General features: G+C 35.6%; 1 protein-coding gene across 1 annotated transcript in view; it reads left to right on the forward strand.

Annotated features, from left to right (window-relative positions):
- The first annotated feature begins 12,751 nt into the window (after positions 1-12,751).
- The window catches only part of LOC142338460 (uncharacterized), a 55,548-nt gene continuing 48,756 nt past the window's right edge, over positions 12,752-19,543 (forward strand). Inside the window, exon 1 of the mRNA XM_075388226.1 lies at positions 12,752-13,004. Coding sequence (XP_075244341.1) covers positions 12,910-13,004 — 95 coding nt within the window. The 5' untranslated portion in view covers positions 12,752-12,909. The remainder of the gene's footprint in view (positions 13,005-19,543) is intronic.

A 19,543-nucleotide genomic window follows, 5' to 3' on the forward strand; every position in this document is an offset into this window, starting at 1 on the left:
TTAGCTATGAGTTACTTGTTGAATAAATTTGTTTATCAAATCCTATTAATTATGCCATTGACTTCTCAAAATTAAAGTTAAGAGAACCATCAACCTTTATTTCACATTTCCTTGTTTTTTTATCAGCTTCTATTATAACATAATCATCAGTTTGTTCTTTTATTGTATTTGCATTGAAACGATGACCACATAGGATATAAGGGAGTTGAGAAAGAAAGAAGGGAGAATTGCCCGATTTTATTCTTTCTTCGTAAATAGATACCAAAATTTCTAATAAGAATACCAATTAGCATTAGACCTGGTGATCTAGACTATTTAAAACATTACATGAATGACAGGCATCTGAAAATGAGTTTCACTGGTTTCATGTTTGAGTTCGTTTATCAAAATTGACGTTCGGTTCAATCTGTTTTGCCCAACACCTCTTTTCTATGCCAATAGAACAGATTGAGTGAAGAGCCTGGTAACTTCGTGCAAAATAGAGAAAAAGAAGCGGAAGTAATTCAAGCGAAACGTAACCGGAAAGTTGAAGAACTAAGTCAAAGTGAAAACCGAAAATAAAAACTGTTATTTACTCTAAAGTACTTAGAACTCAAATGGGCCACTCATATGGGCATTGAGAGAACAAAAAAACTTTGAAAAGATGCTAGCTAGAAAGAAATGAGAGTCGAATAGGGAGATTGAGAACGGAGACTTTTTAAAACTTCTTTACGAGTTCCAAAGCAAGCGCTCTTATTTGACTTCTTTTTAGTTCAATCAACAACTTCCCGGATGAATTAAACACAAACGAATTACCAAAAAAGAGAAAAATGAAACTAAGAAAAAGTTTATACAAAAATCTTACACACAAATTTTTCCGTAGACACATTTTATGGCATTTGTGTAGGCACTTACAAGACAACACGACAAGATGCAGCACAACAGTAAAAATCTACAAATGAAAAATCGAAAAGCCGTTTACATATTTTTTTAAATTGTTTCATTTCTTGTCTATAAAAACTACTCCATTCGAGTTGTGCTCCGATATAAACACTTTTGTCAGTTTCATTAATATCAACAGTCTTTGGCCAATTGTTTTTGAAAAAACAAGATACAAACAAAAGAGGCAGAAACAATTATAAGAGACAAAAAAACAGACCAAAAATTGAACTCAATTTCGTTATATAAAACAAGTAAAAATTGAAGCTAACAAAATTAAAAGCTCACCGAAGCCAGGGGAAATAAAGATTGCAACCAAGAAACTTCATCATAGAGCAAAAAAAAAATAAAACATGAAAGCTAAGAAAAATAATAGCTCAAAATTTGGCCCCAATGTCCTGTAATTGCTAATATGGTCAAATAGCTCCACAGCATACAAATTTTGTTTTGAAAAAAGATGATTGCCCAAAATTTAGAAACAAGGCTCAAAAACTGAAAACATTTGAAAAAAAGCTATGAAATTGCTGCACATTAACAAAAAATTTTACTAGTCACTGGATTCGCAAAAATTTTTACACCACTAGTTTTCTTGTTTCTAAATTATATATCAACAAAAGCCTCCTGTTTGTTTCTTTTTTACTTCGCTTTCCTTAGGCACGAAAGTCCAGAAGTTTGAAATGCATTGAAGACTCAATTTTGCGAAAATTTTCTCAAACTACGTTCGATAATCAATTCAGTTTTCAAGAACTTTACAAGGATACCTTTTTTGTATCTCTCCGCCAAAGATATCGATCGGTCGAAATTGACTAAACTAAAAACCGGTGTAAATTTGTGATACCAATGCAAGCATTAGTTTTTGAATATGACTAGAATCTCATTTGTATCTCATTTGTAAAGAAAATTCAAATTAACATCACAAACATCTTCTGAGCTAGAGTACACTGTATTACTAATGTTTTTGAGGACAAAACGGAGCACATAGTAGTTTGAATGGGTAAAACCGTAAATCAGTCATCGTCAGTACTTTTCATTTACAAAATTAGTGCGGCTGGCAGTTCATTTTTAGCGCATGTCAACCCTCGGTGTTTATCAGCGTATATTCAGGCTTCCAACATTATACTCACCTACTGTTTATATCGGAAAATAGCGAAAGAACTGAGAGCATAATTTTTCTAGTATTTCCAGATTTTGAGCAGAAATTTTTGAGAAAATTACCAAATTTTAGCGCATATCTTACAAAAAATGTTTCTGGACCAGATCACATGAGGTTCAAACGAGATTCGAAAGTGATACAGAATTCTAAAATTTTAAACGTAACTGCAAAAAAACTAATTCCCTCAACTTAACTACAGGAACAAATTTTGTGTTTTCTGTTGTGTTTTCATTGACAGCAGTTTTGATCAGTTTGATTGGAATAATCAACATGAAGCAGAAAATGTACATATTGTGAGAATGGTTAAAAGAGATATTCAGGGCTAGAGGAACGCATGAATGAACAATGGCGATATTAAAGCTTTATTGTGGACTACTTGATCCATGGTTGACATGATGTTTCCAAATAAATGATTTGAACAAAAGTTCAAGCCATAAATCTGAGCTTTCTATTGGTTGAGCTGTAAAACAACTGTCTTTTACCCCCCCCCCCCCCCCCACGGAACACGTATATAACAACTACCATATAACAACCCATAATTTGTAAGTTGGGGCATAGAAAACACTGGGGGAAAACAGAAAAGCTCCCGAAAGTGAATTGTAACGAGCTGGCACTTTGAGGTGCTTTTTTTAGAATAGATACTTTTTTCACTACAGGTAATATTGAATTATGACTGATAAATATCATAAAAACGTAAATTATGATGAAATTGTCTTGCGAAAACGAGAAATACCTTCTGGTTCCATTTCTTGTCACATTTCAATGCAACTTTTGCTCTTTGACTATGTTGGCGCAGCAAAAATCTTCCATACCTATTCTCGTTCCTTGATAATAATCAAAACTAAAATCAAAGCAGGTAAGCGATCAATCCAATGTGTTTAACTGCTGAGGTAGAATTTAATAGAGCAATAGTCATTCGGGTCTGCTAAAAAATCAATGATCAGTTACGACCGTAAAAGATTTTGCAAAAAGCTGATACTAAAAACATTTAGCTCCACACAAAAATATACACATACACACACATACACACATATATACGCATACATATTTACAAACACATACCCGTACTTAACGCCAAGTCCATATCAGTACTGGGCAAGTCTAATTTCAAGTCTAGATATCGGTACTGATTCAGAGCTATGATCATAACACATTTAAGACTTGTCAGACTTGGCCACTCTAAATAAAAGTGCGAAAATAAAGTTCCGTACGGGGAGCGAACCCACGCTCTCCATCTCCTTAGTTCTTTATCCTTCTTACTGCGCCACCGTGACTGTTGAAAGTATGTCTTTGCGCTGTTCTAATACGCTTGAAAGAAGCAAATTTCAAGCGAGAAAGCGAGCAAATTATATTACATGGGAGACTTTGCATTTACAATTGCCCAGTACTGATTAACACTCGGAGTTCGGTACGGGTACATATACACATTTAGCGGTAAATTACATAAATTCACCGCTTTGAAAAGTGTCCAAATTATGTAATATAAGCGGTGAATGCAATGAAATTACATAAATTTACAGCGTAACTTAGAGATGAACTTACATAAATTCACCGCTAAGAAAAACGTTTTAAAATTGCGTGAGAACAGCGGTGAATGCGATGAAATTACACAAATTCATCGCTCAACTTAGTGGTGAAATAACATAAATTCACCGCTTAGAAAACGCTTCGAATTGTCTTTTGTTCAACGAAGTTAAGATACATTTTTTAAAAGACGAACGGAAAAATTACCCGAAAAACAGTCATACATCTTTTTGAAACTTTTTTTAGGCGTTGAATTTATGTAATTTTACCACTAGCGTAAGCGATGAACTTACAAAGAATCACCACATTTCACCAATGAAATTTATAATTTCACCGCTAATCTTAGAAAAGTTCAAAGCGTATCTTTTACTCTAGCGGTGAACTTACATAACTTCACCGAATTCATCGCATTTCACCGGAAAATTAAGTAAGAAATTTGCGGTGAAAAAACCAACTTTTCACAGCTTATCTTATATATTTTTCCAATTTTTTCTCGAGCCGGGCATTGAAGTTGAAATGGTGAGCCGGATTTAAGCTTGACTGGCTTGCCGCTTACTGCAAATGATGTGAAAAAAATGATCTGAACTGTAAGCATTTTTATGTAACTGAATTAGATTGTCAGCAAATGGTTTTATAATCTAATGCGGGCGTTAATGACTGACCTCTTTTATACAAATAAAGTTTTCAACAGCTCAATAAGATAAAATTTTCGGTTTGACTTTCGTTTATTAATTTACAATTTTCTGTGTTACTTTCTTAGATTAATGACTATTCGTCATCGTTTCTGATGGATTGTGTAATCACAATGAATTATCGATCAGAAGGATGTTTCTCTTTATTGCTTTCCATTTCAGGGAGAGGCAAAAAGGCAGACAACAAGTGTCTTTCAAGGGTGTGGAGTTAAACATCAGATGCACAATTAAATTGATTGCCTTCAGTGTCCAATTGTTACACTTTAAGGAAGTTTCAATTGTGCCGACAGTTTGATTTGTTCAGTTGAAACCATCTCTATTGGTTGTGTACCGTAGTTTCAAATCAATTGAACCTAATTTAATCAAACATTGAATTTTCCAGGACTTCAATAATAATAGTGCAATTCCCAGGTTTAGGTCCAGACCCAAATTGAGCTATGATCAGACTATTCAGACTGAAACGGCCTCTGATCAGACTTTCCAGACCGAAGTTACCTCTGATCAGACCTTCCAGACCAAAATGATCTCTGATCAGACTTTCCAGACCAAAATGTCCTCTGATCAGACCGAACCCAGACCTTTGTCCAGACTATAGTGCGCTTATGACCAGACCCAAATTCAGACCATTGTCTAGACTATAAACAGACTATGATCAGACTTTCCGGACTAAATTGACCGCTTAACAGACTCAATCTAAACCAAATCTGGAAAAATGCACATTTTCTCTGTTTCAAAGTTAAAAGTAAGCTAAGTAACCACAACCACAAATTTTTGTTTGTTGAAAAAAATTAGAGAATTTTTATACAGTCCTTTCTTTAATTGCAATTATTTAAGTTACTACAATACAAAATATTTTATCTGACCTAATATAGCGGGCTGAAAATCAGAAAGTAGATATTGTACTTTACATGATTTTTTTTGTTTTTCCAATACTCTCTTGAAAATTTGGTGCAATGTTTTTTGTGGTAATTGAATTTTTAGGAGTTGAATTGGTAATTTTTATAATTCAATGCAAAAGAAAATTTATTTAAAATTTCTAAATTTCTTGCAAAAGTCTTCCTTTTTCCAGGTGTTGTAGATGTGCGATACTTGCGTTTTTGTGGAGTTTTCATAATTGCCTCGAAAGTAACAACTGTACCATGAACCATTTATGTAAATATTCCGTCAGAATGTGAAAATTCCGAAAAAAGTTGTCTTTTTTGGAGAAGTTTTTTATATGCGAATTTTCAATCTTATTCTGTTTTTTTTTGACAATTTAACGAGAACTAAGTTGATATTTTAGATTATCGTTGCCTTAGATAGTTGATATTGTTGCCCTAGAATGATTTTTCTCGCGGGCTTAAACACAAATTTCATATAAACTTTAGCGTTGAAATGTATTTGAAACAATTTTTCCGCAAAAATAGTTCGATGATCGTTTGAATAGTTCATTCTGGTAATACTAAGTCTATAGATCAGACTCAAGTGCGCTCGAAACGTCCTCTGATGAGACTCAATGCGCTCGAAACGTCCCCTGATCAGATCGAAGCCAGACTATGGTCCAGACTATAAAGACTATGATCAGACCTTCCAGACCGAATTGACCTCTGATCAGACCGAACCCAGACCATGGTCCAGATTATAAAGACTATGATCAGACTTTCCAGACCGAACTGATCTCTGATCAGACTGATCCCAGACCATGGTCCAGACTTAAAAGACTATACTCAGACCGTCCAGACCGAATTGACCTCCGATCAGACAGAAATCAGACCATGGTCCAGACTATTGTGCGCTCCAACCGCTTTCCAGAACCTGTAATTTCGGTCTGGGAACACACGGGTGTGCGCTCGATTGGGTCTGATCATAGCTCAATTTGGGTCTGGACCTAAACCTGGGTTGTTACCAAAATCCACTTCAACTTTAGCATCTTTACTTCCTAAGAAAACTGGTACACTTTCCACAATTCATACTTGGTTTTCTACATCTACAAAATGGACTCAATGTTTGTTCAAAGAAGAGCAGATGAAATTGTATTGCTGTGTACTGTCTCGTTGTATCAGTCTCAACTTATTGTAAATAGATTTGGCAGGTTTTGGTTTTGAAAATTTTTGGCAGCACCTTTATTATGATAGGTTCTCCGTTTTGCTGTACATTTTTCACGATAGCCACAGCTCTAACTAATGGGCAGTTTTGGTGTCTTCTTTGCGGTGCCGAATTTAAGTTTTCTGATTATCCCCGATTTGCGCCACAAATACAAAGCGTTTTATTTAGTCAAATAGCTGATGCCGTAGTTGTTGAAAATGAGTCAAAATATTTTTGACTAGTTTGCATGCCTACTTCATTATTGCCAGCGATGGTGCCTTTGCTGCTAATATTTCCATTAGTAGCTCATTCTGATATTCGACATCTAGCATATCTAGCTATGAACACCCCCAGGCGAGATTGATTGGTTATCTTGCAAGATTCTGGCAGATTCTTTAAAGACACGGTTATCTTGCAAGGTCTGACAGAAAAATGTGTATCTGTCAGACAAAAAGGTTTTCTTGTAAGATTATTGCCAAGACAATAGAGTTGGTTCCGGTCGAACTGTGATATGATTGGCTGATTACTTTATTCATTTTTTAACATTATTTTTGACCAAATTAATTGAAACTCAGTAGGACAGCTTTCATTTAAAAAATATTCATGGTTACTTTAAATTGAAATGAATTTTTACTACCGCCTAAAAAGTACTATTTACATTTTTCATTGATTTCTGCTCAAAACAGCTGTCGATTTGGAACCTGTTATCAAGCAAAATTGCTACTGAAATCCTTTATGTTTGCATCTTTAGTCGGTACTTGACAATGTTTCATTACTCTGGCGAAATAAAAACAAGCTACCACGGACATTTAGCTTAGAAGAATTCTTATCTTATATAATTCGGACGAATAATTTTTCTTGTAAGATTCTGGCAGAATTAAAAGTCATCCCTTAAGATTTTGACTTAAAAAAGGTTATCCAGCACAAAGTCTGGCACATAAATCGTTCTCTAGCAAGACCCTGGAAAAATCAATGGTTACCTTACAAGATTGTGGCAGAAACTTTGCAAGATTATGCTGGATCTTCCAAGATTGTGGCAGATTCTGCTAGAATCATGTCAGAATCTTAGAAGATAACCATTCCAAACAGACTGGGTTAGCTATAGAATCACAAACGTTCCATGGGGTATATTCATAGAGAATGTTGATCGCTTCTACTTCCTGGCATATATGCATCCATGTTATGCTGAAATGTTTCTTTCTGCCTTGCCATTGATATTCTAGTTGAGTAATTTCGTTTGCATTTTCTACTTCTTATAGTATTGCTTCACTGAGTGTTTTTGCTTTTAAAGGCACTGCACATCAAAATTCAATTGATAATCCTTCTTTAGCAAAAAATGCAAGTTTCGGATGTTTTTCTAAGCTTGCTTGCGAAGAAGGATCTTAGGGTAGGCTAAGGGTTTCTCAAAGTTGTTTGATACCTTATGACGATTTGCTGGAATTTTAATGACATCTCTACGCCATTTTATACAAAATACTCAAAAATTTGAAAACTAATAAAAAAACTTCAAATTGCTTCTAATATTTACGTTAGTAGCTCACTCTGATATTCACCATCTAGCATATTTTGCTATGAACACCCCGCAGGCGAGAGTAGTTGGTTATCTTGCAAGATTCGGGCAGTTTTTTTTTAAGTCACGGTTATCTCGCAAGATCGGAAAGAATAATGGTAATCTTGAAAGCTCTGCCAAACAAAATAGTTCTGTTGCAAGATTCTTGTGAAGACAATAGAGTTCGTTCCGGTCGAGCTACAATTTGAATATCGGTTTTCTTAAAATTTTTAACATGGTCTTTGATCCAATTAATTGAAACACAGGACAGCTTTCATTAGAAAATTTGTTTGGTTACTCTAATTTGACTTGTATGTTTACTACCACCTAAAAAATATTACTTTCTATTTTCAAGGTTTTCTGCTAAATACTTTTTTTGATTTAAAACTTTTTATGAAAGCAGTATTGCTGCTCAAATTTTATGTTTTTGCATCTTCAATTGGTACTTGACTATGTTTTATTTCTCTGGCGAATAAAAAAAAACAAGCTACCAGGGACCTTTAGCTTCGAAAAACTCTTATCTTATATAGTTCAGACAGAAAATTATTATTTTGCAGTATTCTGACAGAAAGGATGATTATCTTGAAAGAATTTGGATTAAAAATGGTTATCTTGCAAGATTCTGGCAGAAAAATAGCCATCTTGCAAGATTCTGGCAGAATGAATGGTTATCTTGCAAAGTTCTGGCAGATATCATGCAAGATTATGCAGAATCTTGCAAGATTCTGGCAGATTCCGCCAGAATCATGCCAGAATCTTGCAAGATAACCATTCCAAATTGGCTGGGGTAGCTATAGAATCACAAACTTTCAAAGGGGTGTGTATATTCATTGAGAAGGCTGATCACTTCCACTTCCTCGCAATTATTTTTCCACGTTTTGCTGAATTGTTTCTTTCAGTCTTTCCATTGACGTTCTAGTTGAGAGTTTTTGCTTGCAATTTTTACCTATTATATTGGTTCGTCTGTGAGTGTCATTGCTATCGAAGGCAAAGCAAGTTTCGATTGAGTTTCCTTCCTTCGCGAGAACTGCAATTTTCACATGTCTTTTCCAACGTTGCTAGTGAAGCAGGGTTTTAGGGTCGGCTTTATCCAAAATGCTTTGATGCCTTCCCAGGTTGAGGTTCAGACCCAAATTGACCTCTGATCAGACCCAGTCGAGCGCACACCCGTGTGTTCCCAGACCGAAATTACAGGGTCTTTTCCGATTTTCGAGCGCACCACGGTCTGATCATGGTCTGGAGATGGTCTGATCAGAGGTCATTTTGGTCTGGAAAGTCTGATCATAGGCGGATTCGATCGCACTTGGGTCTGATCAGATGCAATTTCGAACGCAATTGGGTCTGATCATAGGCGGATTCGAGCGCAATTGGGTCTGATCATAAACCTCTTCGAGCGCACTTGGGTCTGATCAGAGGCGACTTCGAGCGCAATTGGGTCTGATCATAACCTAGGGTTGAGAAGAGGGCTGATGAGAGGGGAGTTCAACTCGATAGGGGGAGGAGATTTGACAATGTAAGTGTTGTGGGTAGATGACGGGAGGGCTGACGATGGCGATTTTGAGTGTTTTTGATCAGAGTGGTCAGCTTGGGAGATGGTTTCGACTGAGTCTGATCAGAGGCTACTTGGGTCTGAAATTGGGTCTGATCATAGTCTGATTAAGGTCTGGACAATGGTCTGATTTTGGGTCTGGACCATGGTCTTGAGATGGTCTGATCAGAACTCCTTCGGTCTGGAAAGTCTGATCAGAGATAATTTCGGTCTGGAAAGTCTGATCAGAGATAATTTCGGTCTGGAAAGTCTGATCTGAGATAATTTTGGTCTGGAAAGTCTGATCAGAAGCAATTTTGGGTCTGGACCTCAACCTGGGTTGTGGCAAATTGCTTGAATCATGGCGTCCTATATCTACGCACACAAAATTTTAAAAAAAAAATGATTTTTTCGTCTTCAAGAGATTTCAAATTTAAAGTTATACTAAAACTTTTGTCTGGAAAGTCTGATTGTGCCTATTTTTGTTTCTGGAGACGGTCATTCATACCTTTACAGCACGGGAAGCAAAGTCAATATGTCGGCAATCTTTAATAGGTTTTCATGATAAAAATGAATTAGATGTATGTCATCTTTTTGTTATTTTTCTTGTTCTTCTTTGAAGCTTTGAAAACAAACTTTTCTTTAAGGAAAGGTTTCTTTTTGTAGCGAAAGGATTGAATTATATACGTTTGAGATGACCAGAATATGTGCATTTCTCTTTAAGGATACTGTTTTATACATTCGTTCAAGGCATCAATAATCTGACAGATAGCTTGAACTGTCTTAACAGGAGTACAGACACAATTTCATTATATCATAATAGCTAATATGAACAAGGATCAACAGTTGCTGATGTTGCTCAAAATGTTGTATTTACGTGTAGTGATTAGATATGGACAGCTTATAGCAAACAAAGGTTTTTGAAAGAAAGATTTAAAGATGATAGATGACGAAACTAGTCGCTACGTCAACAGTTCTCAGACTCTGACTTCACAAAGAAGAAGAAGATAAAGAGCATCTTCATCGGGATAAGAGTGTAGTTTTCATTACATGTAGTTTTGCTTGCATAGATTGATAAACAAAGACTTGGGCACAAACTTTACACAAGTGATCTATCTCTTCACTTATTTGCTCTGATTTTGCTTCAGTTACACCATGGAACAGTATGAGGGACTTATTGTTCAATTTGCCCGTAGATTTCTCTGTTCGATTTGTTCAAATTTCTTTGCAACAAATTACTATGCGTTAAAATTTCCAGGCCTAAGTAATTGTTGTGTCCTATAGTACAAGAGAGCGAAAATAACAAAAGCTCTCAAAAGAAAGCACTTCAGTTTGGAAAATCTGATAAACTTCTTCTAAACTTCTAATAATCTTGTTTCAAAAAATTGTTATGAAGAAGAGTTAAAGTGAAGCAGCCTCCTAAGAACTAAAGATTATGCTAGGAGACTGTGATATTAAAAGGGAAAGTTCCGAGACAGTAACTGAAAGATGATTGAAAAAAAAATGTTTTAGCATTACGTTGCCAATCCTAAATTTTGAGCGAGCAAATCTGTCCGCTCGCCCATGTTTTAAGATTATGCCTTATAGGCTTTTGCGGACATCAGTGACAGTAAGGAAATCTAATTTGAATTTGCTCAAAAATATTTGTCACTGATATCCGTGATTGTGAAATTTGATGACCAGCGAGAAAGGCTGACAGATTTCTGTCGCTATCGTCCGAAAAATTACGTCACTAACATCCGCTTCAAAGTAACCACTTTCCGCGATTTGAACATCGCTTTCTTCCGCAGTTTTGTCACTATTATCCGGGTCGCTTTTGTCCGCAACTTTAATGTAATTTTTATCCGCGTTGTTATTAACCGCATATCTAATGTAAATGTTATCCGTGGCTTATACTTCAAAATTAGCTGAATTACTTTAGTTGCTTTTAATTGCTTCAAATTTTGTTTCACATGGAAAGAAGAGAAGCAATTGTCCCTAAAGAATGGGGGTAAATTCTAAATGCAAAGATGATGAAAGAACACTAATAAAGAAACAACTACGACAAATGACCCATGAACAATTATTAGTGAACAGTGAATGATTAACTAAGACAAAATTTTTGTATCAGAGTCCCTCAGAAAAAATGATGTTCATGATGATCAGGTGAGTTCAGGTGAGTAGCTTTTATCTTATTAAATAATGATGAATTAAAATTGATTAGTTTAATAGAATAGAATCAAGTAAAGTGAAAGGAAATATTTAATAATAACATGAACAATCAATTAATGAATAATGTGGAGCAAGTGAGAAAAGATAATGAAAGTTTTAAGTTTCACCAAATTATTTTCTTCTTTTACAACCGACCCTTCTTTTGATCTTTTTTCGGACTGCTCACTGGGGATATTTTTCTCAAATTGCTCATGGCCTTGGGTAAGAAGAACAATTGTCGAGCGTTGGTTTTTTTTCAAAAACACTTCATCAACTCAGGTAATTACTAAAATTTTTCAAATCTGACAAGATAACAACTTCGAAAATGTACCTGTGTTTTGGAGGTTATTGCAATTTGATTAGATTTGACAGCCAAAATAACACCAGTAGAGTGAAAAAAATATCAGAATATCGTGATTAAGTTTTAAAACTACTGAAGATAACAATAGCAACAAAAACAATTATCAATCTTTCCCCCAATGACGATTACCGATAATTTACGTATACCAATTTAGATGCTTCATCGCAGAAGCGAAAACTTCAGAAAACTTCAGATCGATTTGAGTTCGTTTTTGTATATATTTGCTTTATCATTTTAGCACTCTGTTTACAATTTGCTCTTAAGACCCAAATATCAGCTATTGAAAAGAAGTTATGACTGAGGGACTTTCATTAAAATAATCAATAGACCAGTTTTATCTATAAAATAAAACAAAACTGAAAGATTTTTTATTAAATTAACCATTAGACAAACACACACTTACACACACACACACACACACACACACATATATATATATATATATATATATATATATATATATATATATATATATACACTTATTCACACACACACTTACTTACACAGACACAAACACACACACTTGCATACACACACACACTTACACACACACACACACACACACACACACACACACACACACACACTTAAACACACACACACACACACGCGCGCGCATGCAGACACGCGGGGTTAATGTCAAATTTTTTATGCTTTCGTTCAATTATCATCCTGAAGTTGCTAACTAACAATGATGATACAATAGTGTAACAATTTTGGAAAATGGTTGATGAACAATAAGAGTGCCATTTGCGGCAAAAAGAACAGGCATGGATCCAACTACGCGATTTCAATATAGCCAAAATTGAAGGCATAATTTTGCGACTGAAAGAAGCGATACAGGGTAAAGATGTTGGATTCGACATCAACCATTGCAGAGAATCTGTCAGCCAAGATTTGAAGACTGTAGAAGAAGTTACTGATAAATTGATGATGAGTTCCGAAAAGGGAAGGTTGGAGGGAATTGGAAAGAGGTACCTGGATGTTCTCAGAGATGTCGAATTTCAATTGGATTCTTTCGACATGTTAGTTAGTATCCGATCTACCATAACCAAAGAGTTATAAGTTATTGATCAGACAATTATTAACAAACACACGGGGTGGGGGGAGAGGGTGCGAACTGCGTTTTTTACACGAATGAATTCTCTAGTTGAAGTCTGTTCAAATTCTGATAATTATTCTGCTAATGCGCGAGTTTCACTCCTTATTGCCTAATTATTACCCAGTTCGAGGTGGCCAGACCAAACTGAGCTCTGATCAGACCATCTCCGAGCGCACACATGTTCTTGGTGCGCTCGAATTACATGGTCTGGAAAAGGCTTCGAGCGCACTTTTGTCTGGACAATGGTCTGGAACTTGCCTCAGAGGCCACTTTGGTCTGGGACGGTCTGATCAGAGGTCACTTTGGTCTGGGATGGTCTGAGCAGACGCAGTTTCAAGCGCACACTAGTCTGACTAGAGACCAAGTCGAGCAAATTTCTTTCAAGTTTTTTTTTTGTTTTTTTTTTACTGACATCAGTTGTCTCGGGTAAGAGTCAAAAGTAAAACAACCTTGTGATCAGAAGTCCAGGGGAGTTTGATCAGAGCCAAGGGGTCCAGCTGATAGCAACTGCCGGTCCCCTCAAGAAAAGATTTTGAATCAAAGTAGATCGAGACGTTTTTATGCAAAGCTGTCTAAGTTCATTTATTCAGTTAAAAGCATAACTAAATGGCATACTCAAAAAAATTTTTGAGCAATTTTTTTGGTTTTAATTTCATTAGCAATAACTGTAGAATTGGCTGTTCGTTAGGTGATTATAAGAGTGATAACATCGATTTTCATGAAATGAATGTATTATAACGATATTTAGAGATTTGTTCATATTCAAAATCATTCTCTGATCAGACTATTTTGAACGCACTTTAGTCTAAACAGAGGCAACTTCGAGCGCACTTTTGTGTGATCAGATGTGATTTCGAGCGCACTTTAGTCTGATCAGAGGCTATTTCGAGCGCACTTCAGAGTGATCATAGGCGGATTCGAGCGCACAATAGTGTGATTAGGGCATGGCTTTCGAGCGCACAATATTCTGATTAGAAGAGGTTTCGAGCACACTTTAAGCGCACATGGAGCTTCGAGAGCACGATAGTCTAATCAGAGGGCGCTTCAGTCTGAGTCGGTCTGATCAGAGCTTTCTTTTGTCTGGGACGGTCTGATCAGAAGCCATTTTGGTCTGGACCTCAACCTGGGTAAATGGCTAATTTTGTTCAGAGAACGCTTTATTGTTCCGACCCCTCTTGAGGGGGGGGGGGTAACTATATATTGAACTGGGTTTTTCTGTGCAGACAATTGTGACCGATCCATTTATTCATCGTAGATAGTTGTGAGTGGTATCATTGAAAAGCCCGTCTAGGGTAGAATATGCAATTAAAACGATTTTTTTTTAAATTTCGTTTTCTATAGCGAGTTATCGTGGTCTAAATTTTTGTGATATTAGACCGATTTGCGTTTATTTTAATCACATTTTCCGGAGTTTTTGCCTAAAAGTTCATCAATTTTGTTATCATATGTAAAAATTGTTAACAATAGTACTCTTGATTTCATTTTTAAAGACAAAAAAGTATTGTTGACTGTTTTTATTAAAATTTTTTTGGCTAGAATTTTGACTAAAAATTTCAAAATGCAGACTTTTTCATGAAAAATTGTACGAAATGATATTCTTTATTCCATTTTGCTTAAATTTGCCGGAAGTACGCAACCAAAAATAATTAACACAATTTTTTAAACCACTAAGGGAGCCAGTCCTCTTTCTACTTTTTTGAGAGTGGTCTGGAATAAAATCTTTGCGTTTTTTGCTGACTTTACTCTGTGATTATCATAAACGCAGCATTTATTTTTGATCTTTTATCTAACAAATTATTATATATATATATATATATATATATATATATATATATATTATATTCGAAACAAATAAGTGTTCTCAATGGACGAACAGCAGAAGCAGAGCTGCTGTTGGTCCAATCTTGGACTGCTATAATCCAAAAAAAATCGGATTGTAATCAGTCAGTCTTTTGTTAACTGAAATCTATCATTTTTATGTTAATTAAAAAACAGAACAATTCAAATCAAAGCTGACTGTGGATAGGTTCAATTGGCTTCCTAAAAATTTCCAAATTAATGTGTCTAGTTTCTTTACTTGAAGGATTGTGGTCGTTTTGACTTTAAAAGATTTTATTTTTAAATAAACTTTTGCTTGTTAAAATTTGCCCCTTTTTATCTCTTAATTTGGTCAACTTGTAGCTTAGTGTCAGCAAAAAAAGAGTGCCCCTTCTTACTGTTTTTTCAACTGAAATAAAAATTTTTCCTCTTTCGAGACTAACGCGTTAAGTTGTGGTTTTCTGGTTTTGATAGTACTAGATTTCACAACTTTTTTTTTATTTTTTTAAGCTTTGACCTATTTTTCATGTTTTTTTCTCGTTTGTCACATTTTCACATTATTGACTATTCACTTATTTCATCATTGGCGTTCAATAACTCACAATTGAACATATGAATGTCTTGAAAGGCATATATTATGGTCTTAACGGCTTCGACTCCCTTTCCGCGAAGCATTTGTTTGATTTTTTTTACATATGTCTGTAACTGTCGTTTTTAGTTTGTCTTCTTTTAATTTGTCGTATGATGTTTCCTGCGTAATGACAATCTTCATTGATTTTATGGATGAACAGATGAGCCGATGTTCTGATTTTATTAGATAGCAGATGGCCTTCATGACTTTAAAAACAATTGTTTTCAAAAAATTTAAAAAATTACACATCCTAACTTCGAATTTTTGTTTTTTTTTGTCTATTTGTTACCAAGTATCGTTAATTGCAGGTCACATATGACATTATTGTTGTCAAGCGTTGGGCCTAAAGCGTACTCTGAATAACTAAAGGTCTCAATTGCTTCCTTTGTACGAAAAAAACAAATCTATTAAATTATTTCTTTTTGTAGCTAATGGCTTTCATATCTTTGAAATTAATTCTTTTCGAAAATTACAAAAAATAACTAAATTTTGCACTTTTTTCTCTTTTTGTTTACTTATTACCTATTCCTATTACAAAAAAGTCGCATAACACATTATTGGTGTACGAGGAAGGCTGAATTAAACATTTTCTGTGGGGCAGAATATGGCTTTATGGCTTCAACAGCGTTTTCTCGCAAATTTTAATTGAACTTTTGATTGTTGTCTCTATTATTTGTTCTTTTTGTAACCGCATAAAAAATTGAATAAAGTCAGGTCTTAAGGCCCTTCAACAGAGGTTTATGTGATCATAAACATTTTGGACGTTTTGAATTGCTACCTAACGGTTTCCATTACTTTGAAATTAATTGGTTTTAAAAAAAATCAACCATTTTTTATTTTTGCTTTTTTTGTTCTTTTTGTCTAATTGTTACCGAGTTTTATTATGGATTGGTCCCATGTCTCCTCTAGAGAAGTGCAAGCTATTTTTTAGTTTCAGTTTTATCTGACGCTACTTTGACCTTGTTAATAATTTTTTTTATGTAATTAATTTTTGCTTTACTGCTGTTTGATTTTGTCGTTCGTCTCGACTTGCTTGCTTAATAATGGCTGTTCTCATCAGTTTAATGCAATTTTTTTTTACTGCACTGAGTTATTTGCGTTGGAGGCGATTCTTTTGTTATATATATTTTTCTGAAAAATAATTTGCGGGGTTTTTCTATCTATTCCTCATTTGTTAGACGTGTATACCAAAAATATGGATGAGCGGGGTCGGAATTTTATGTGCGAACGCACATTAGCGAGCCCTCCTGGTTCAATAAATACCCAGGATGAAGTCCGCGACCCAAGACAGGTATTGGCCAGACCGACCATACCCAAAACAGGCATTGGCCAGACCGACAATACCCAAAGATAGGTATTGGCCAGACCGAGCAGACTTTGGCCTCCATTGGCCAGACTAAACAGACTTTGGACACCATTGGCCAGACTGACCAGACATTGTCCAGACCATTGCGCAGACCGAACAGACCTTAGGCCAGACCGTTTTCCAGACCAATGGCCAGACCGAACAGACCCTAGGCCAGACCATTGTCCAGACCGTAGGCCAGACCAACCGCCAGACCGTTGTCAAGATTAATGGCCAGACCGAACAGACCTTAGGCCAGATCATTGTCCAGACCGTAGGCCAGCCATCCGCCAGACCGTTGTCAAGATCAATGGCCAGACCGAACAGACCTTAGGCCAGACCATTGTCCAGACCGTAGGCCAGACCGTTGTCCAGACCATTGGCCAGACCGAACAGATCCTAGGCCAGACTATTAGCCAGACTCATTTAAACGTGTATAAGCATCCAATGCAATTCATAATTTATTCGTTTCATTTTTTTGAATGACAAATGAATATGAGATTTTAAAAAGAAATTATTGAAAAAAATCCGTCGATTTAAAGACAAATGCAAATTTCAAAAGAAGGTTAACGAAGTATTTTAATCATCTAGGAGTAGATGTCGTTTACCATTTATGGGCTGCTATTTTGAATAACAGTCAATACAGCACGCATTTATACAATTTGGGTCTTATTTGGCTGGACCTCTAGGCCTTGAAATTAGGTATTGGCCAGACCAAACAGACCAAAATATGGGTATTGGCCAGACCGAATAGACCAAAATATGTGTATTGGCCAGACCGAACAGACCGAAATTTGGGTATTGGCCAGACCGAACAGGCCGAAATTTGGGTATTGGCCAGACCGAACAGACCGAAATATGGGTATTGGCCAGACCGAACAGACCGAAATATGGGTATTGGCCAGACCGAACAGACCGAAATATGGGTATTCGCCAGACCGAACAGACTAAAATTGCCATTGGCCAGACGGAAGGCGCGATCCAAATTTTTTACAGACCCTTGTGGACGGTCGCACCGGACCCCCCTGTCCGCGACCGAAGTCGGTCTGGCCAATACCTGTCTTGGGTCGCGGACTTCATCCTGGGTAATAGAGAGCAATAATTACAATTGCAAACAATCTGCACGATGAAGCAAGCTGCTCCTATCAACTGTTGAATGGAGCAAGAAAAGTTGAATCCCACTGTTGAATCCCGCTGCCGCTGGAGCAGGAGAAGTGAATTTTGCCCAAGACCGTCCTAATTGTATTTTTTCAAAACTGATAAAATTGTAACAAGAATTTTGCACTGTTAACTTCTGTGCCTATCTCAACGTTATAGCATGCGTGCAGATTTTTTCTTTAAAAAGGAAAAAGGAAGAATTAAATGGCAATAACAATTTTCAGCTTGCCAAAGTTTCAAAATGTGTTGTAACAAAAGATTAACTTTTAGCCTTAACAAGGATGCTCGCTTATATGCGTTTGCACATAAAGATCCGCCCCGATCATCCATATATTTGTATAAACGTCTGAAAAATGAGGAAGAGATAGAAAAACCCCAAAACAATTTTTCAAAAAAATATATGTAACAAAGAAATCGCCTCCGACGCAAATAACTCAGTGGAAAAAAGAATTTCGCATTAAATTGATGAAAACAGCCATTATTAAGAAACCAAATCAAGACGAACAACAAAATCAAACAACAACAAACATTATTTCGATCCAAAACATATTTTCATTTTTTTAATTAAAAAAACATATTAACAAAGCCAAAGACCGTCAGATAAAAAAATTAAACAAAACAATTTGTTCTATACCAGAAAGATATGAGAAGACTCGAAAAAAACGCTGGGTAACACAAAAAGAAAGAAAAAAACTTGAAAAATAGGTCGAAACTTGAAAATAAAAAAAGTGTGAAATCTAGTCATGTCAAAGCCAGAAAACCCACAACTTAGCACCAAACCCGCAAACAAGGGTTAAATTTCAATTCAGTAGAAAGAACAGGAAGAAGATGCATTATTTTTTTGCTTACACAAAGCTACAAGTTGACCAAATTAGGAAAAAAATAGTGGCAAAGTTTAATAAGCCATTGTTTAATTAAAAATAGAATATTTTAAGGTCAAACCAACCATAATTTTTCAAAAAAGAAACTAGACATATCAATTTGGAAATGTCTAGAAAGTTAATTAGACCTATCGACAATGAGCTTTGATTTGATTTGTGCTGTCCTTTAATTAACATAATAAAGATACAACAGTCCAAGATTGGACCAAAGCCAGGTCTGCTATTGCTGTTTGTCTATTAAGAACACTCAACTGTTTCGAATGTTATAAATCTAGATAGATTGTTAGGGCAAGAAAAATGGGGAATGGCATTAAATTGAAAAGGAAATTGTGAAATATAGTATTATCAACGCCAGAAAACCATAATTTATAGAGTAAAACCGCAATAAAAATTAAACTTCAATTCAGTAAATAGAAGAAGCATTCAATCTTTGCTGACAGTAAGCTACAAGATGACAAAATTAAGAAAAAAATACAGGCAAATTTCAATAAGTTATTGTTTATTTAAAACGCAAATATTTTTAAAGTAAAAACAACCAAGAGCTTTCAAGTATGCAATTACTTAGGAAGCCAATTGGACTTATCACCAGTGAGCTTTGTTTTGAACTGTTCTGTTTTTTGATTAATAAA

This window comes from Convolutriloba macropyga, chromosome 4 (assembly GCF_964194025.1).
Source record: "Convolutriloba macropyga chromosome 4, txConMacr16.3, whole genome shotgun sequence".
Taxonomy (NCBI): Eukaryota; Metazoa; Xenacoelomorpha; order Acoela; family Convolutidae; genus Convolutriloba; species Convolutriloba macropyga.